The sequence below is a fragment of the Lepidochelys kempii genome, chromosome 5 (assembly GCF_965140285.1).
Source record: "Lepidochelys kempii isolate rLepKem1 chromosome 5, rLepKem1.hap1, whole genome shotgun sequence".
Taxonomy (NCBI): Eukaryota; Metazoa; Chordata; order Testudines; family Cheloniidae; genus Lepidochelys; species Lepidochelys kempii.
In genome coordinates, this window is record NC_136384.1 from 120380835 (window position 1) to 120402550 (window position 21716).

Sequence of the window (21716 nt, forward strand, 5' to 3'; positions counted from 1 at the left end):
AGGCAGACCGGCCCTAAGAAGGACTTCAGGATTTGTCTCAGTATTAATAAAAGCCTTTATACGCTGTGGGCACATAACACAGATTTAGAATATTTCAGAAATTCCTAAAACTACCTCTTGTAAATGTGACATTTCTTTAGGTATAAAAATTCTATAAAACGGAACTGGTTTCTGATGTTTACCTTTATGAAGAATTGTCACTGAACAAAAAAAAAAACAGGATGAGAGTAGCTGTTAAGAATGTAGGGCTGAATCTTCACCTGGTGTAAATAAGTGTATCTACACTTGCTTGAAGCGGGAGCTATGCAGCTGCACATCAACTAAGGATCTATCCATGAGTATTTTTGTAGTTTTGATTTAAGTAAACATTCTGATTTAACATGAATATGGTACATATGTACCACCAAATTCTTTTGGTGCATGATGTTTTTTTCTATTATGAAGGATGTTTAATTAGACCTTTTTTTGTGGAGGCGGAGAATCTACTTATTTTAACAGTTACATGTTCAATGACAGATTGATCTCATAGGGTCATCAAACTCAAATTCAGTCCTGTGATTTTGGTGGAACCTAATTTAGGCCCTTGTTTTCCTTTTAATTCTTGCTTTGAGGTCAATGATAATTTTGCCTTAGTAAGAACTAAAAAGAAACTGAGTAAAGACTTCAGGATTTTTGCTTCGTAGACTTCAGTGTTTCCCGAGTTAAGAACTTCAGAATTTGAGCCGTACATTTCAAAGAACTGAAGCATTGCTTCACATCGTTACCACCACAAGTGAATATTGGAACTGTAAGGTTTTCGGCAACATTTCACTAATTATTAACTTTTGCGGCCTTTGTAATTAATTTGTATTACAGATCTGCCTTCTGGCAGTTACATTCAAGAAGATATATCCTATTGTTCATATCTCTGCGAGGCAAATGAGAACTGCTGTGACATCATGGCAAGCTGCAAATGTGGCACTCACACAGGGCAGTTCGAGTGTATCTGTGAAAAAGGGTACTATGGTAAAGGACTACAGCATGAGTGCACAGGTCAGTCTCCATTTTTCAGATCCCCCGATTTATCTACATATCCTAAATGTAAATCTAATTCAGCTCACACGAAGTAATATGCTGTTCTGCTTGCAGATGTACGACTATGGGCCTGATCCAAAGTCAATGGAAAAACTCCCACTGCCTTAGTCCGTTTTGGATCCGGCCCTTGTACATTAATCTTAATGCAAGCGGTTCTTACATTAAACTCATGATAGACTGAATGTTCTTGGATTCTCCCAAATTGGCTTTCACTTGCTAGAGAAGAAAAAAGTTCCAGATGCTAAGCAGAAACGTATCACATTTCAGTAAGACTTTTGTGTGACTGTTTTTGTGAACTGCCCCTTAGTAGTGCTGATAGAAAGACAGTCCTCCAACTGAAATAGAGACATTTATTGACGGCCGTATTTTTGAATTCCTGGATTCCATATAGCATTGTCCATGAACAACGATGAAATAGTCAGATTCAATATACAGCTTCACAGTAGACATTCATTTATTACTTAATTTTCACGTATATAGCCTGAACTGCTTGAAGGGAAATAAGGAGGGAAATGATTACACTGGTCTTTTGTGGAATTGGCTTTCAATTCTGGGAAGCACTAGATGCTACAGTGATAAGAGCTATTATGAAAATATGGATGGATGGATATCAGCCATTTTGTCACTATAAAATCCCTTTTTACAAACAAAACCAAATTCAAATTAAAGTTTTCTTGCCATTGGAAGATCATCGAAGGAAATGCTTTTTAAACATAATGGAATGATTACAATAAGTGAAGGGAAAATATGCTTGTAAAAAGGATATACAAGTTGTGTCCAATTGCATTAACTTTTATGGGAGAGAAATATCACAATAATCAAAACACTTCTTCACTTTTTTTCTACTTAGTTTATAAGATAGTTAAAAGAAATTGTTGTAATGAAATATCACCAGAAAAAGAAATGTAAGATAAAGTTAATACTGATTTATACCAATCTTAATTCTGTCTCCAAGCTCTCACATGTGTAATCAAAATTTTCACCAGCTGCCTCATGAAATGTAAGCCTGCTCTGCTGAGTGTATGAATTACAACAACATTATGGCCTTTCATGATGTTTCATAATTTTTGTTTTTTAAAATAAGGTTATGTGGTTGTTCACTATCATTTGTAACTGTTCTCAGGCTATTTGCTCAAAGGGTAGAGTGGAAAGGACACCGATAGATCTGGGACCTAAGCGTGGAGGGTATCTTCTCAGATCTCTGTGAGAAGGATGAGTAAGGTATAGCGCAGGGGTCGGCAACCTTCAGCACGTGGCCCATCAGGGTAATCCGCTGGCGGGCTGCGAGACATTGTGTTTACGTTGACCGTCTGCCGGCACGGCCCCCCACAGCTCCCAATGGCCGTGGTTCGCCGTTCCCAGTCAATGGGAGCTGCAGGGAGCTGAGCATGTCACGCTTTAACTTCAAATTTCTTTGCTTTCAAGAATATTTCATTCTACCAGTTATTTTAAGTGAAATATATTCTCAATCCTAACTCAATTTAAAAAGGTGTTGTTTTTTTTCATCTGATTTCTTCGGGCTCAGCTTCGCAAGAAGGAGCATTCCTATGGCAAAATATGGCAAATGTATTCAACATTGATACCTCTCAGTAGTTTGTATAGTTAAATATTGTTTTTTATTAACTACTGCAGAAGTCAAATGCGTTTTCCAGTTGACCTGTCATTACAGAACTATCACCAGATCCTGCACTTCGTCTCTTCTGTTAAAAAGGGTCTGCTCTAGCATGAACATGCCCCTGAACAAAAACAGTGTAAACCCATAACTTCTTTAAATGTGCATTTGGCAACTGAAGAACAAAGTGTTATTTCAATAGTACATCAGCAATCATCTGTTAAATCGAAGTTTTACAAGATATCCTGTATTATATGCAATGCCAGTGAAGCGAAGTTCTGCCATCTGCTTTTCATGTGCATCATCTGGCAAAGTTAATGAAAGTTGCACACTTGTATTTTTGGATAGAATTGGCCTATTCTTGCAAATAAAACTTAATCTGCTGAAGTGTTGTATTGCCTCTTAGGAAAGAGAGAGAGACAAAAGGCCACATGTATTCCTTAAAAGAAAAACGTATTTCGAAATCTTGTTTTCCGAAATAGATTCCAGCATTTTTTATTGAACTTTCCCCTGGTGAGCATAAGTATGGTTTTGTAAAGCATGAGGAATTTGCAGACTGCATGCTAGCTCTTATTCATGGTATAACGCGCGGGAATGCTGCTGGCAAGTTTGCTTTGGTGGGACTTAATGATGGACTGTGATTAATTGTGCTGTCTTTAGTTTTCAATTTTTTAAGCTTGTGGATACCATTGTAATTCAAAGAATATGACTTGCGCATAGAGTTTTCATCAAGAAAGGAAATTGTTCTCCTCCTCTAATGTATATACATGTCACATTCCGGGATGCAATCCAGACCAGTGACAGACTGTGTCACTACCTGCCCCACAACATTGGGTGCCTCACAATGGTTTGCTGTTGTAGTTCCCAATGTGGGCTCCTCACAAACAGCCTACCAGCGTGCAGGTTGCACGCTCAGTGTCTCTGTATAGCTGCAGCCTTGTTTAGCCACTCTGACCCCAGCAGCCTGTCAGCAACACACCAGCCACACTCTGGCTTCCACCAGCCTTGGTTACTACTTGCAGCAGGACCCCAACACACTCCCAGTCCCAGATTATCCCAAAAACATGTGTTCTGTGCTGTCCAGCCTTCTCTTGGAAAGTTCAGATATTAAAGGTTTGTTGTTCCTGTAAAGAGTCAATATTCAACAGTTTGCTACTTTGACTGGAGTCACCAAATAGTTCAGCCTAAACATAGCATTGGATTGGTTTATATTAAAAAATAAAACAAGTTTATTAACAAAAGAAGATGGTATTTTAAGTGAGTTCAGGTGTAAGTGAGAAAGTTAGAAATGGTTACGAGTAAATAAAAGTGAAAGCATTTAAAAGTCTAAAACTTAATCTGCCAAGTTTTGGTTCTGGGCTTTTGTTCAAGATGGTCTTTCTCACCTGCAGTCTTCCAGCAAGATGGTGAGTGACCCTTTCCTTGGTCAGGATCTTTCCCAGAGGTTGCTGGTGCATTTGTCGTCTTAGGTGAAAGAGCAAGAGAGAGAACTTGGGGTTATCTGCCCCCTTTCTTTTATAGTCCAGTGAACTTTGAAAGTGGGTTCTTCTGAAGGTTACCTCTTCAAAGCAAAGATTATTCAAACTGTAAAGGAGGTGACATGGAGTCTGGTGGTGATGGAGTCTCTATGCTTTTTCTTCTCACCTGTGTTTGCTGAAATGCAAATTTGATTTGTCTCCTCTCACTTCCTCCCCTTGCTGTCTTGAGGACCTGTTTACTACTTACCTGTAAATTGAGGTAAACACACATTTCTCTGGATAGGATAGATCTGTTTAATAACCTTTGCCTAGGCAGGGCTGAGTGGTTCTGAACATGTGCTAACAACATCATAGCAGGATTTTCTAACTTTACATATAATGTTGCTACCTACATTTCACCGTGATAATATTGACCAGTGAGTTATTAGTTTTAAGATATCTCACAAATTTCGAATGATATCTCACAAATAGCTCACGTATTTTGTACAAAGATTATTACAGTAGTGTGTAGGGTGTGAATACAGGAGTGCTTTTGGTAACAACGTGCTCTTTTAATTAAAATTATTCTATTTATGCCCGTGGTTAGACACGTGGTTTATAGCATTATATATGAAGCAACAAAATAACTGTGTAAAGTCAGTTACTTCCCTAATTACCCAAAAATGGCCTCTAGAAAGTCTCCATAAAATAAAATGAGAGCCACATGCTCAACATCAGACAGTAGAAATTGGCCCTAAACCTCCTCCAGTATTGTGAATGATTTGCCATATAAAGAGGAGCAGACCAAGTGTTCTCTGCTTTATAAAAACAAACAAAGTTAAGTGAGTCATTGCCCACACAGGAATCACACACATTCAGAGATTTCCATGGCAGCTGTGACAAAGGAAGTCCATGGAAAGCAAAATATGAGACAGAATGATGGAAGAAAGAGGTACTCGGAGAAATATCAGAGTGTTAAATTGTACTTGGAGATGTACATACATGGGAAGCTGCTAATATCATGGGTGGCCCTACGTGTTGTGCAGCCCAGTGAAGAATATTTTGGTTTCTCCCCTACAAACATCCCCAGATGAACAAAGCAGATATTTTACGTTTCCTTCCTCTTCCATTGGGTGCACCTATCACATTTCAAACTTATGTAGACTCTCAGACGAAAACACAGCAGCTGCCGGTCAGCAAAAAAAAAAAACTGCCTTTATACTCTGCCGTTGTACAGAGATAGACCTAAGATGTTGCCGCCATTCTGTCATTTTTAAGATAGCCTGTTAAAGTTCATTCTATTCCAAACCACACAGAATGCTAAAATATAACCTCTTTATCTGCTTCAGCCTCTCTTTCTTGCTAGGTTAGGGAATGCATCTTCTTCACAGCCTGCCTTCACCTGTAATGATGTTCTTTAAGGTTAGGCTCTCAGAAGCAGAGTTCTTTGGCAACCGAGCTCTTCATGGATTGGATCTCCTCTCAAAGACATGATGCCGCCTGAAATGTGGTGCCCTAGGTGGCCACTTTACCAGTTAAATCTAATCATGCCCCTAAACATTGTCCTGTTGTCTCTGACATGACAGTCGTCTTCCATCAATAAGACAAATTCCTTCTATGGTTTCTTTAATTGAAAAATATGGACTTCATTTTTTACAGCACATGCCATTTATGAAGAAAATGTGTGGTTGGCAAAGCACAAATTAGTATACAGAAGATTTTATAACAATGCTAATTTAAGTGCATATGTTAAATGTAGACATGATGGTTTTTTGTTTTGTTTTTTTTAACTTTGCTGCATGAGAATGGAATGTGAATAATTGCGGCAGTGTGGAATTTAAATAGTACCATCTGGATGAACAGTTTAAGAAGCTGTCCAGGCTTCTAACATATTTCTAACAGGGATGCAATAAAGCCATTATCATCCGACTATATGACAGATCAGTTTTGCAAGCAAATAGTATGTTAATTAGAGCTGTGCAAAGCCTTTGCAATGAAACACGAAACCTCATGAAATTTTGGCTTTATTACAAGCTTGAAATCCAGACCAAGTCTGTTGAAAGATTTGTGAGAGTTTTTTGAGAACATCTGGGCCCAGCATGAGTGAGCTTGAGCAGAGTTATAACTTTGTGTTGTCAGTGGGCAAAACTCTTGGTTTTTCAAGGTTTGGACCCAAATGTGGTGATTTCAACTGAGCTTTGTTATGAGATTTTCAAGGTTGTTCTAACTTGGAAATACAAAGGAAAACTTGGTGTGGGTGTGTGGGAGCTGGGGGCGGTGAACAAGATTTAAAAAAAAAACAACTTTTTTTTTGTGGGGCTCCTGGTGATTTTTACGAAATTTAATGTATATGTCCTATTACTAATTGTTTACTCAGTAGGACAGGAAGAACCTTGATACCAATCAAGATTCCAATAAGCTATCCAAAGAATGCTAGGGCAGCTACTCTGGTATCTTTTGCTGTAGGGAGGATTCTGCTCCTCTTTGGAATCTAGGTAGCCCTTTCTCTGACCACTGTAGTTTTCAGGAAGAGGTTCTGTAACATTTCTCCCTGCAGTGGTAGCAAGTGGTGGGGCTGGGCCAGCCACTGTCCGTTTTTTCATACTCTGGAGTAACGTCCCAGAGTGTACCGTATGCTTGGGAAGTCAGAGAGTGCATGGGATTTGAGGCCTCCAAGGTGTGCTGTGCATTTTGCTTTGTGACAACCATGAAAATCACACTGGAGAAGCATCAGCAGCTGGCTGAGATCCCACCAGTAAAAGGTGGGTGAGGAAAGAGGTTCAAGAAGGGGAGAGTGGAGAAATGGATTGTAAGATACTTTGCCTTCATCTCAGTGAAATTTCTGGCTCATTTTGCTGGTTGGACAAAGGTGTGACTTGATTCCTGTTTTGTCCAAATGGTTTGGTCATCTCTAGTTTGGACCTTGGTAAAAAAAGAATTTCTGCTGAGGACACGAATTGGTAGATGGAAAAAGGAAAATCTGTTTAGGAAAAATTTTAAATGCCTGAGTGCTACAAATGGTGGTGTGTTATCTTGTGCTGTAATTCTTGGTAACAAAAAAATGCAGTAAATCAGTTTTAATAAATCAAAAAGAGCTGAAAAATGTCTACATCCAGTTCTGTGCTTTGACATCCAAATTCTACACTTGGACGCTCAAATTGGCTCAGACAGTTTTACAAACAGTGAATTTAACTTCCCAGCATCCTTGGCAATAAATTCTGGGTGCATTTACTTATTTAAAAATGCTCCTCTGTAGTGGAATTTTATCATGCTATGGATTATTTTCTTTAGCTTTTCGGTTTATACATTTTATAATAGTGCACTTTGGCTTACACATTAATATACTATACTAAATGACCAACTGTAACAGAAAGAGAGGAGAGAAATATACTGACCTAAATGAGAGAGGGATGTAGGATTTCCCCAGCTAATCAGCTAGGGATCCGTGCCTGCTTTTCATCAGCACAAATGTTCATTGTCATCATTCTTTGGTTCTTTATACTGTCTGACATTTTCAAGACAGTGGTTTGAACATGGCATTATGAATTAAAGTGCAGAAAGATGTAAATGGAGGTGTGAAATCCTGAGGATATTGAAGATTAAGCACAGAGACACTGATAAACTGAAGGGAAGACATGTGTGGGAAATTGACAAACGATGCAGACAAGGGTATGCATGGATTTGGCTTAGATAATAGAAAGGTAATTTCCATTTAAAAATAATAATTTTAGGAATTTAAAAGAGAATTAGAAAAATATTTATAATCTTTACTGTTATGTTTGAAAATAATAAGGTGATAGCCATTTTGGCTTGAAAGGGATAGAGATAAAAGTTATACGATATTTGTTTGGGGGAGGTTGGTTTTTTTCGACTTATGTGCTAAAAAATATAGAGGTATTTTTGTTTTAAAGAAACACTTGCCCATATAAACCCAACTTTTCCTGATTTGTCTTTGGAAACTCATTTAATAATGCTTCACACTACTTGTCAGATTAGGAAGCAAAGGAAAGGCCACACTGAACTGGTGTGGAATGCTACCAGGTTTACTGTAATGTAGCAAATATTAGAAATATTCCTTTGTTTTGGCAATAACAAATATATGCCGGTAAATCCTTGATTTCAGGAGATCATTTACTAGTAAATATTAGTTTAAAGCAACAGTGTGGGAGCCTTAATTATGTTTTTCATTATTGTATGCTTTGATATGGCAGGAATGGCTCTGATTCAGATTATGAAGTCAGATGAGTGGTATCTTGTACTCTATTACAGTAATGATTTTGCATATATTATAAATGGTTCCTGGCATTGAAGTAAATTATGAGCCACACGTGTCACTTCTTTCACGAAGATGGGGAGTTCTTGATGAAAGCTTATTTTCTCTTGAGTCCTGCCTCCTTATATTTACCCAGTAATACAAAAGGAGGTTCATATGGCACTGTGTATGTGTGGTGGTTAAAGGGGAGGGTTTGACAGATTTCTGGGAAAAGTTGCTTATGCCAAAATAAATCCCAAGTGATCAGACATTGCCGCATAAACTTTGTGAAAAGAAGACTGTAGCAAAACTAAAGCTTTGTATGAATACAGATTTAAGAAGGAATGGAAGGTTGTTGGTTTTTTTATTAGTGATGTGATTACCACAACTCAGAGGTGGGGTTGGCCACACAGACTCCATGCAGAAGAGAAAGACATGCGGATCTCATCATCTTCAAAACAGAATTTATATCCAGACTCAGTTCTTTAGACACACTAAAATAACAACCTCTGGAACCAGATAATGAATTAACGCCATAAACTGGCAATGTGATAGTTTAAACACAGCTTAGTACTTGGCCTGCATGAATGTAAAGAGAGAAATTAGATATCATGTCCATCTGCTGTGGTCCCCATTCTGTGCCCCACCTTTATTTTTAGTAGAACAATTGAGCCATGTTTTTGTCCATGGCCTTGTTATGATAGAGATATTAGGCCTGATTAGAAGTCAGCGATAATCTTTCTGTTAACTTTAATGGGCTTTGGATCAGGCCCTTTGAAATGAGTGACTCATTCCCCTTCTTTCTCTAATTGTACACTGCAGCACTTGGCTTCTTTAATGTTTAAAACACAACTGTTCTATATTCCCCTTCTCTCCTCCCCCTCCCATGACTTTTATTAACTGTGAAATGTTTTTGCTCTGTAAAAATAAGTGTATATGTGTCACCATTGATAGGAAAAGTTAAGAATGGACAGATATTTTTTGTGGAACTGTATAGAACCTTATTACAATTTGAACTTGTCCCCTTTAAAACAAAAGTCAACATCTTTACTCACAAGGAGAGAGTGTTTGGTTAACATGTGTGGAGATTAGAGGGACGAGGTCAAATCCTCAGCTGGCGTAAATGGGTGTAGCTCCATTGATTTATATGGAGCTGCACCTACTTACAGCAGCTAAGGGTTTGGCTCACTGTTTTCACCACCAGGCAATTCGCATATTTTTCCATGAGCTCGAAAGAAACCTACTGAGAATAACTAAAAAAAAAAAATTGGTTATAAGGCCCATAAAGTTCAAGCAAAGGGTGTTCCCTTATAAATGCCACGATAAACATCCATGCAAAATTTCCATATTAATTTAGTGTGCAGTTTGCTTCTGCAACAACAATGTGAGAAGATAAAGAACGAGGATTTTCCTTCATTATTCTGGCTGTTAATTTTGCAGATGTCTCCCTTTTCAAACTGATTTTTTGCATAGGTGATTGTTGGAGGGATCAATACAAAGCAGCAAGCAGCATAACATTGCCCCAGATGCACGGAAAGAAAGACAGGCCTGAAAGGGGGTTAATAAACCTCTCTCAGGTGCACAAGGGCCAATGGCTTACCCTGAGCCACATTGGCCTGCCCACCGGCTCAGGTGAAACCTCCCATTCCTTCCTCCTGGTTAATCCCCTCTCAATTCCCAGTGGGGGGAGGCTCTTCAGGGAGCTATGATCCTTGTGTTCCCACCAGTCCAGACAAAGCCTTCTTGCCTTGCGGTTGGGGGTTGCATTTCCATCTGCATTGTCAGGGCAATACTCCAGACTTCCTCTCAGGTTCATGTCTGTGTGGACAATAACAACAGAGCACTTTTATTTTTACTTTATTTTATTTTATTATCATGATTTAGGTGTATCGATGCCACAAAATGCTATATAAACAGAAATGTTCAGTAGCACTAATAAAAAAATAAAAGCAGAAAAAGTCACAGTTGTGGGTGGAACATAGAAACACCTACACACATAGCATGTGGGTACTTTAAATTAATAGGACTGCCATGATATTTTAAAGACTTCTGTTTTTAATTTCTGAGTAGAAGTGCCCAGCTTCATAGAATCATAGAAGATCAGGGTTGGAAGGGATCTCAGGAGGTCATCTAGTCCAACCCCCTGCTCAAAGCAGGACCAGCTCCAACTAAATCATCCCAGCCAGGGCTTTGTCAAGCCTGGCCTTAAAAACCTCTAAGGACAGAGATTCCACCACCTCCCTAGGTAACCCATTCCAGTGCTTCACCACCCGCATAGTGAAATAGTGTTTCCTAATATCCAACCTAGACCTCCCGCACTGCAACTTGAGACCATCGCTTCTTGTTCTGTCATCTGGTACCACTGAGAACAGCCGAGCTCCATCCTCTTTGGAACCCCCCATTCAGATAGTTGAAGGCTGATATCAAATCCCCCTTCACACTTCTCTTTTGCAGACTAAATAAGCCCAGTTCCCTCAGCCTCTCCTCGTAAGTCGTGCCCCAGTCCTCTAATCATTTTTGTTGCTCTCTGTTGGACTCTCCAGTTTGTCCACATCCTTTCTGGAAAACATAACTGACCACTTACTACGTTTTCCTCTCCTAGCCACTGCCCCTCACTCTATCCCATCAAACCTATGTAACTCTGGAACCTTCTCTTTGTTAAAATCCATTGTAATAACCAGACCTCTCAACCCACCCAGGCCCAGAGTTAAAACAAGAGACACACGAAAGTTCTTCATGCAGGAAGCTTAAAATGCTGTGAGATTAATTCTTTTAGTGTGCATAATATGATCCTGTATTTCTGGTGTAAATAATTTTCAAGAATGAAAGTGAGAGGACACCAGATTTTTGTGGAACATGGGCAATATGAGGACCAGAATGAGTGACATACCTTATTGTTCTAGAATGAGGGGCAGTTGAGAGGAATGGTTCATTGTGACAGAAACTGGGGAAAACCATCACCTCTGTGATTCCACACTGTGGAAGGTAGGTACATTTTAACTGGGTCTTTGGAGAAAATTAGATGAGTGGCTTTTTCTGCACTTCCAGCTGTCTTTCATAGTTTTAATGCCAGAAGGGACCATTATTCATAAATTCATAGATACTAAGGTCAGAAGGGACCATTATGATCATCTAGTCTGACCTCCTGCACAATGCAGGCCACAGAATCTCACCCACCCACTCCTGCGAAAAACCTCACCTATATCTGAGCTATTGAAGTCCTCAAATCGTGGTTTAAAGACTTCAAGGAGCACAGAATCCTCCAGCAAGTGACCCGTGCCCCATGCTACAGAGGAAGGCAAAAAACCTCCATGGCCTCTCCCAATCTGCCCTGGAGGAAAATTCCTTCCCGACCCCAAATATGGCGATCAGCTAAACCCTGAGCATATGGGCAAGATTCACCAGCCAGATACTACAGAAAATTCTTTCCTTAGTAACTCAGATCCCACCCCATCTAACATCCCATCACAGGCCATTAGGCCTATTTACCATGAATATTTAAAGATCAGTTAATTACCAAAACCATGTTATCCTATCATACCATCTCCTCCATAAACTTATCAAGTTTAATCTTAAAGCCAGATAGATCTTTTGCCCCCACTGCTTCCCTTGGAAGGCTATTCCAAAACTTCACTCCTCTGATGGTTAGAAACCTTTGTCTAATTTCAAGTCTAAACTTCCTGGTGGCCAGTTTATATCCATTTGTTCTTGTGTCCACATTGGTACTGAGCTTAAAGAATTCCTCTCCCTCTCCGGAATTTATCCCTCTGATATATTTATAGAGAGCAATCATATCTCCGCTCAACCTTCTTTTAGTTAGGCTAAACAAGCCAAGCTCCTTGAGTCTCCTTTCATAAGACACGTTTTCCATTCCTCAGATCATCTTAGTAGCCCTTCTCTGTACCTGTTCCAGTTTGAATTCATCCTTCTTAAACATGGGAGACCAGACCTGCACACAGTATTCCAGGTGAGGTCTCACCAGTGCCTTGTATAACGGTACTAAAACCTCCTTATCCCTACTGGAAATACCTCTCCTGATGCATCCCAAGACCGCATTAGCTTTTTCACAGCCATATCACATTGGTGGCTCATAGTCATCCTATGATCAACCAATACTCCAAGGTCCTTCTCCTCCTCCGTTACTTCTAATTGATGCGTCCCCAGCTTATAACTAAAATTCTTGTTATTAATCCCTAAATGCATAACCTTACACTTCTCGCTATTAAATCCTGTTACTATTACTCCAGTTTACAAGGTCATCCAGATCCTCCTGTATGATTTCCTGGTCCTTCTCTAAATTGGCAATACCTCCCTGCTTTGTATCATCCACAAACTTTATTAGCACACTCTCACTTTTTGTGCCAAGGTCAGTAATAAAAAGATTGGTCCCAAAACTGATCCTTGAGGAACTCCACTGGTAACCTCCTTCCAGCCTGACAGTTCACCTTTCAGTAGGATCTGTTGTAGTCTCCCCTTTAACCAATTCCTTATCCACCTTTCAATGTTCATATTGATCCCCATCTTATTCCAATTTAACTCATAATTCCCCATGTGGCACGGTATCAAACGCCTTACTGAAATCTAGGTAAATTAGATCCACTGCGTTTCCTTTGTCTAAAAAATCTGTTACTTTCTCAAAGAAGGAGATTAGGTTGGTTGGGCACGATCTACCCTTTGTAAAACCATGTTGTATTTTGTCCCATTTGCCATTGACTTCAGTGTCCTTAACTACTTTCTCCTTCAAAATTTTTCCCAAGACCTTGCATACTACAGATGTCAAACTGACAGGCCTGTAGTTACCCGGATCACTTTTTTTCCCTTTCTTAAAAATAGGAACTATGTTAGCAATTCTCCAATCATACGGTACAACCCCTGAGTTTACAGATTCATTAAAAATTCCTGCTAATGGACTTGCAATTTTAGATGCCAATTCCTTTAATATTCTTGGATGAAGATTATCTGGCCCCCCCGATTTAGTCCAATTAAGCTGTTTGAGTTTCACTTCTACCTCAGATATGGTAATATCTACCTCCATATCCTCATTCCCATTTGTCATGCAACCATTATCCCTAAGATCCTCTTTAGCCTTATTAAAGACTGAGGCAAAGTATTTGTTTAGATATTGGGCCATGCCTAGATTATCCTTGACCTCCACTCCATCTTCAGTGTTTAGCGGTCCCACTTCTTCTTTCTTTGTTTTCTTCTTATTTATATGGCTATAGAACCTTTTACTATTGGTTTTAATTCCCTTTGCAAGGTCCAACTCTACTTGACTTTTAGCCTGTCTCACTTTATCCCTACATGTTCTGACCTCAATAAGGTAGCTTTCCTTGCTGATCCCTCCCATCTTCCACTCCCTGTATGCTTTCTGCTTTTTCTTAATCACCTCTCTGAGATGCTTGCTCATCCAGCTTGGTCTACAACTCCTGCCTATGAATTTTTTCCCCTTTCTTGGGATGCAGGCTTCCGATAGCTTCTGCAGCTTTGATTTAAAGTAATCCCAGGCCTCCTCTACCTTTAGATCCATAAATTCTTCAGTCCAATTCACTTCCCTAACTAATTTCCTTAATTTTTGAAAGTCAGCCCTTTTGAAATCAAAAATCCTAGTTGCAGATTTATTTTTGTTAATCCTTCTGTTCAGTTTGAACTGAATTAGCTCATGATCACTTGAACCAAGGTTATCCCCTGCAACCATTTCTTCTATGAGGTCCTCACTACTCACCAAAACCAAATCTAAAATGGCATCCCCTCTAGTCGGTTCAGCAACTACTTGATGAAGGAATCCATCAGCTATCGCATCTAGGAAAATCTGAGCCCTATTATTATTACTAGCACTCGTCCTCCAGTCTATATCTGGGAAGTTAAAGTCTCCCATGATCACACAGTTTCCATTAGTATTTATTAAAAACATTAAAAAGGGCTCTATCCATACCCAAATTAGATCCCGGCGGTCTATAGCACACGCCAAGCACTATCCCAGGGGAGGCTCTAATAGTTTTCTTCCCCAATTTAATTATTTCCCAGACAGACTCAGTCATATCCATTTCATCGCTTCTTATTTCTTTACATTCTATCTCATCATTGATATACAGTGCTACTCCACCACCTTTACCTTTATTTCGGTCTTTCCTAAACAGCACAGACCCTTCAATCCCTGTAGTCCAGTCATGACGACTATTCCGCCATGTTTCTGTTATCCCTGGTTTCACTTCCTGCACCAGTAGCTCTAGTTCCTCCATTTTGTTACCCAGGCTCCTCGCATTGGTGTACAAACATCTTAATTTTTGCTGTTTGGCCTCGCTCACATTCTGTACCCTATGAGGCACGGTCATTCTACAGCCAGTATGACCTATTAGACTGGTATCCACACTGCCCTTCCTCCTTATATACATTCTCCTACCCACGGCTGTATCCTTTCTTACTTTGTTTTCTTCCCTCTCAATGCTAAAATCCAGTGTGGAGATTACCTGGACATCTCCCAACCATCTCCCCCCAATTCCTAGTTTAAAGCTCTCTTAATCAGTTGTGCCAGCCTCCATCCTGAAGTCTATTTCCTTCCCTACTCAGATGAACTCCATCCCTCTGTCCTCAGAGAACTGTCCTCTGTCCATGAATGCCTCCCAGTGGCCATACATCCCAAAACCCTCCTTATAGCACCACTGCCTAAGCCATCTGTTGAGAGTCATAATCTTGTCACATCTTCGTTGCCCTTCTCTAGAATCCCACTAAAGATTGCCTGAGCCTCGATTTCCTTAAGCGTCTTCCCCAGCCTAGCATAGTCTCCCTTAATACTTTCCAGCAAGAATCTAGCCGTATCATTTGTTCTCACATGAAGGATAATTAGGGGATTCTTTCCTGCTCCCTTTAGGATCCTTTTCAACCTCAGGTCTACATCCCGTATCTTAGCACCTGGAAGATAGCACACCCTCCTATTCTCTGGATCAGCTCTGGTTACAGGCCTGTCTATTCTTCTCAGTAAAGAGTCCCCAATCACATACACCTGCCTTTTTCTGGTGATGGTGCTATTCTCCAGTGTATCCCCTGTTCCATCTGGCTGCAAGTTCTTTCCATTCCTATTCTCCCTTGTAATCCTCTTCAACCCATCCTATATCCTCCTGGGGCTCATATTTGGTGTAGTCTCCATTGACTCTTCCCCTTTTCCTATAGGACTAGCCGCTCTTCTTCCTTGTCCTTCCACCTTCAGTGACTACCTGCTGAGCCCCTTCTTCATTTTCCAACTCTGCAAACCTATTCTTGAGCTCTATTTCTCCTTCACTAGCCCATCTTTTCCTCTGCCTTGTTCTTTTAGTCACATGCTTCCACTGACCACTATCCTCACCCAGTCTCCCCTCAGAATTCCCCAGCCCTGCTTCCATCTGCAAGTCTGAGCTTTTCCCTTCAGATACCTCATGTCTTTGCTCCATAATCTGCTCAAACCCCTTCCTAAACTCAACCAGACTTTCCACCTGCATCTCCAAACCTCGGATATTTTCCTCCATCAGCTCTATCAGACGGCATTTCATACAGACAAAACTCTTACCAGGTGCCCCCTCCAGGATCATGTACATACCACAGCTTCCACATCCAGTCATCCTCAGTGTGTCTTCCACGACATGGGTCACTCCCACTGCTGCCTCTGTATCTGTCACAGCCTTCCCACCTAGACCTGTTAATCTGGGAAACACAAACCACACCCAAAACACCACCCTCCACAGCAAAACAAAAAACCAAACAAGCACCGCAACACAAACTCCCTTTTCGAACTCCCCCCTCAAACTCCCTTGTTTACAGCTCTGTTTGCTGGCTCCTGTGCCGCTGCGGCTGTCTGTGCCGCTGCCTGGCTGCCTTACAATCCTCTGGTCTGACCTGCATAACAGAGGAAATACTGAAATGTGAATACTCCAATTCTTTACCCTCAGAGGTCAAGCCTTTCACTTTCACAACACTTTGAGGGTCAAATTTTGCAGTCTCTGCTTAGGCTAAGCTCCCCAGGGACTGAGGGAGGATTGATTCTGTCTGCCTGGGTTAAGGACCCTGAGCTGGCACCCAGTGGAGTAGGTGGTCCTGGATTACCTTACCTACCTCTTAACAGGAATTTAAGAGCTAAAGGGGTTCCAGACCTCTGGAGGGGAAGTCCTTATGCTCCAGTGGGAAAGAAATTAACATCCCTGTCCTCTCCACACCAGCTAGTGGGGTGAGAGTACTCCCTACACCCTTTAGAAAATGTATCAGGCCCTGTTGTTTGTTCCTGCAGTGTTCTGAGTTGTGGAGTCCTTCGCTGGTGCACATAATCTCTTACTACCCATTTCCCCAACACAAGTAGTGGTTTAAAGCTGTAATCTTGCCAATAACCTTTTGCACATTAGGACAAAGCATACTCAAGTATTAAAGATATTATGTGCTAATGTTCTACTTGTACAAAACAGTCTATAAATTCTTAACTTTCCCCATTAATGATGTTGTAAATTGATTTATTCTTACTACTTTTACAGAACTTCTGCAGTCTACTGTCATATAATGAGACACAACACACAGCACTTCATCTGCCTGTAGGTCTCTGAGGCAGTTTAGCAAACTTTTGCTTGCATCCTTTACTAATTTATGGTCCAGAGTAGTGCAGAAATATTTGGACCCTGCTCAGAAATAACAGTGGCACGCTTCCAGCACACAAGGACAGCATTAATTAATTGCCTCATGAACCTAACTAATTGGAAGAAAGTGTTTCTTAGTAACAGACATTTTGGCTCAGAATCAAAGACTGAATAATTATAAGCACTAGTAAAGGCATTAAATTGACATTTAATCGTGACTAATGCTCAGAGAGTGTATACTATGGGCCATGCAAAAATGTTCTTGCTCTTGCACCAGTGTGTACGTGTAGCTACACATTGCAGTGAAAGGCAGGCTATGCCCACACTGTGTTGTGTAGCTATAGGTGTCACTGGGGAGCTGCTGCAGCAGGGACAAGGCTCCAGCAGCAGGAAGCTACAAGTAGACAGGGCAGGCACTGCTTGGGCATGTAGAGAGCCATGTAGGGAACATACCCACAGGGTTCAGACGTGTCTTTATTCTCCTAAGCAGCGTCTACACTGATATTTATACCCAAGCTAGGGGGACATGTAATGTGTGTACTCTACACACCACTCTAAGGAGTGTGCAATGTAGACATACCCTTATTTGTCCATCTCTGTAGGGAAAGATCTCATAAAGAGGAGGTCATTCAGATAGGCGGATGCAGACAGAAGTGTGATGAGCCTGCTGCCTTCAGTAATGTACAGCTCTCATTTGAAAAGAGGACATGCCGAGTGCCTGATCCTGGAGTCTTTAAATAGGCAAAATCCCCCTTAAAGCCAAAGGGTAGGATTGGGGTTAAGGGAGACAGTGTATCGTTTCACCATGTACAGCATGAGATAGCGAACATCAAAAAGTCTTATAAAATCTTCACTATCTTCTGCTTGGCTGCTTAGCTTTTTGAGGCATCAGTCTATTAATTTCCATTTTAAAATCTGTGTTTGGGGATTTAATACTCTGGACATTACAATTGCATTGGGATATCTTTAGTTCATAGGTTCTGGCAGTTGTTGCTATATCCTGATGATTTCTAACTAGTGTATCAACCCCATGGGGTCAGTACTGTCCTTAGGGCTGTGAGAGTATTAAGGTCATGCTACTCTTTTTCTGTGTGTACCCTCTGCTGGTTCTCCATGGTGCATAGATTGGCGAGGCCAAGTATCAAGCCCGCATTGTTCTGTCTAAAACTTGTCTGAATTAATTAAGCCTCGTTGTGGTGAGGGTAATGTAGGCTAGCAGAATGTCACAGGGCTAGGCGAAGTGAGTTCAAATCCCAGTCAATCATTGTGTTGTCATGCAATTCACATTGCTTTACTGATAGCCAGATCCTTCCTTAGATCGATATTTTACAAACAAAAATTGAGAAAAAACAAGAATGACAAACAAAACTAGAAGCTAGAACCTCTTTTGGTGCTAAGAAGGTGGTGGCCTCTCTCAAATATTTTCTAACCAACCCACCATTACTTCAGACAGTAGTGGGTCTCATTGCTCCCTCCAGGTCCCTTTATAAAACAAAATCCCCAATTTTTTTTTTGGAACTGCATTATTCCGATCATTTAAAAAGAACTCAGTGCTACCGGATTCCACAGAATTTTTTTCATAGCTAGCAGACAAGGGCGAGTATGGTATATAGTCACCATAATCAACAGGGGATGGCAAATATTCAGAAAATCTAGAGAAGGCTGTAAAATCAGGATTACAGAAGTTTATTGAACTCTGCACAGAGGAAAAACTTAAAATGAATCAAAACAGTTTCACGGTATTGTGCAAAACAATTGGCAAAGGCACCACTTCTATTTTATAATTACTGGCCTAAACCTGCTGCATGTGCCTCAGTGCTCTCGAGTTAACCAAAAACTGTCTGACTCCTGTCCTCAGCTGCTTAGTAAATAAACATGGAAATAATGGCATATGTTCTCAATCTGCAGAGTCATGTGCTAGGTCTCTAGTGCTTGGAGATATTGCTTCATAGGGTTATAAACATTATTGTTGAAAAGTATATCTAAGTGATAAAACAAAAATAATGGACATTGCGGGGAGGCCAAGTTTGGCGCTAATTTGGAGTAGCAGTTTGTTGAGGATCTGGCAGAAATGACTTAGTGACTTTAACTGTCCTGCTAATAGTTTAAGTTGTTACATTCCCAAATTGTGATTCAGCAGCTGGAGCTTCTCTGATCTGCAAACTAAGAGGGTCTGGGTTGTTGTTTTTTTTTCTTCAATTTTTGTGGTGCATAACTTCTGTAATTGTCCATGGGATTTACAGAGAATGCAGAAAGGAGAAATATCCCAAAGGAATGGAATAATGGTGGCCTGCAATTCATTATTCATGCAAAATTCTCAGTGACATCAGTGGAACATTTGCCCAAGGAAGGAGCAGGAAACCCCCAAATCAGGAATCCCTTAAGCTATTGTGGATCTTCTGTGCTGTTGGTGAAGTGGCCATCAATGCCAATTTCCTAACTTGGGTTAACGGGAGAGTTTGTGGTACATGCTTTGAACCTTAAATTCAGCTCCCTTGAATTTCAAGGCTTGAAAGAAGTGTCTCAGAATGCATGTCTGAGTTACATGATGGTGACCATACTGTTTGCAGTGAGGGTTCTAGACTGTGGGACAGATTCTCTGCGGCATCCAACTGACAGCTAATCGGGTTTGCTTATGGAGCCTATGTTTCATTGCCCCTTCCTGAGCCTCAGCACAGTTTTGTGAGAAGTTGTGGGGGGTTGGTTGTGTGTAATAAACAGCCAAATTCTTCCTTCATATGTATTCATGTGGCTTTCACTAAGGTAATGCAAGTTAATGGGAGATGATTATCATCCATCCAGAGGTAAAGCTTGATCCCCAATTCGGAATTTTTGACCAAATTTATCTTTGGTTTAATTCACTGAAAGTCAGTGGAGTTACTCCAAGGATGAATTTGTCCACTGGTAGGTTTCTAGTTATTTTTCAAGCTGTCTTGTTAGCTTACTTATTGATAGATTTCTTGATGTACAGCTGGAAAAGCCACATGTTGCTGGTGACGAGTGGTACTCCGTGAGTTTGCTGTTTCTGATCTGCATCTCCTTTGCAGCTGCCCCCCTCTCCTTCCTACCTGTTCACTCCCAACCCAGGGCTCTTTCCGTAAACAAAAAAAGAAAAGTAGAGTTGGTTGATGCACTATACAGCTGTTAGACCAGTTCTGAAAAGAACTGGGTTTCCTGTCTCAATTCATCCTTCTGTAAGTGTTAATACATGGGAAGTTTTGTATTTATTGAATCTGTTTAAGGTACAAAAATATAAAACAACAGACAGGATAACAGAGCAAACATTTTATTTTACTACAGGAACAGCAAAGTGGGAACTGAGTGCACATAGGGGACGTAGAGATGTTCCTTTTGCATGTTTATATATTTAAATTCCAGGAAGCAGCCCACAGATCCAGTGCTCTTAAAACAGGATTATTTACAGTGCTTAGTGCCAAGTGCTGTCATACCATGAATGATGCAAGATTTAGTAAGGAACTAAAGTGTGTAATTATGTAAAGACTCATGACCAGAAAAACCTTCTCTAACAGCTACACATCTGAAGCAAAAGCAGCATTGTTTCTGTTCACCACTGATGAGTAAGGATTGAACAGTAAGCAAGGATTTGAACACAAATGCCTGTTTTTGAAAAGGCTTTTTATATGTCAGAATAGCCAAACTTACCTAAAACAATGACTTTACACACTAAAATGATGTAATTTCCTAGCGTGACCATTTGATAAGCTCAGAATTTGCTATGCACAATTTCCGTGCCATAAGAATGTGTGGGAAACCATGGAATTAGGACACAAAGAGATGTTACTGAAATCAGACTACGGTATGAATTGGGAAAACGGCATATTCCTGTTCCTCAGCTAGTGTAAATTGATGTTGCTCCATAAAAGTCAATTAGGCTATCCCAGTATACACCAGTTGAGGACCTGATTTGATGTGCTTTATATTAATCCCCACAGGTTAGACCTCCATGAAGTCCAGAAGTGACATTCTGGCTCCATTGAAGTCAATGGGAGTTTTGTCATTATTTTCATTGTGATCAGGATTTTTCCCCCATTTGTTAGTTTAGGCCTTAAATAAGGGCTAATTTTTCTGCAGTGCCATGCCTTATTCACTTTTGGTTTAAATGTGTACCAAAGTGGTAGCTAAATCCTTGTATTACTGAACATAAGTGCACAAATACGCTATTATATCAAAATATGGATATTTCTAACAGTCTCTGTTGCTTTCTTTGCCCTTCCCTACTGTATATTTCCAAAAAACAGCTGGAATACACCTTTGTTTTTGTGAACAACTAAAGTATGCAAGTGGAATATTGTGCAAAGTAAAATGTACATATTTGCTGATATCAGCTTGTATTTAGGACTTTTCTTCACAACAATAAAGTGACATATAGGGTCCTTTTGAATGATAAACTTTTTAATATTATGCTGTCTAGCAATGACAACAGGAATCAGGATTTCTGTTTTCCATTTCTGACTGTGGGCAGTCATAGAATCCTAGAATATCAGAGCTGGAAGGGACCTCAGGAGGTCATCTAGTCCAAGCCCCTGCTCAAAGCAGGACCAATCCCCAACTAAATCATCACAGCTAGGGCTTTGTCAAGCCTAACCTTAAAAACCTCTAAGAAAGGAGATTCTACCACCTCTCTAGGTAACCCATTCCAGTGCTTCTCCACGCTCCTTGTGAAAATGTTTTTTTTTTTTAATATCCAACCTTAACCTCCCCCACTGCAA

General features: G+C 40.3%; 1 protein-coding gene across 1 annotated transcript in view; it reads left to right on the plus strand.

Annotated features, from left to right (window-relative positions):
- The window catches only part of SVEP1 (sushi, von Willebrand factor type A, EGF and pentraxin domain containing 1), a 170354-nt gene that overhangs the window by 17095 nt on the left and 131543 nt on the right, over positions 1-21716 (plus strand). Inside the window, exon 3 of the mRNA XM_078852948.1 lies at positions 856-1032. Coding sequence (XP_078709074.1) covers positions 856-1032 — 177 coding nt within the window. The remainder of the gene's footprint in view (positions 1-855; positions 1033-21716) is intronic.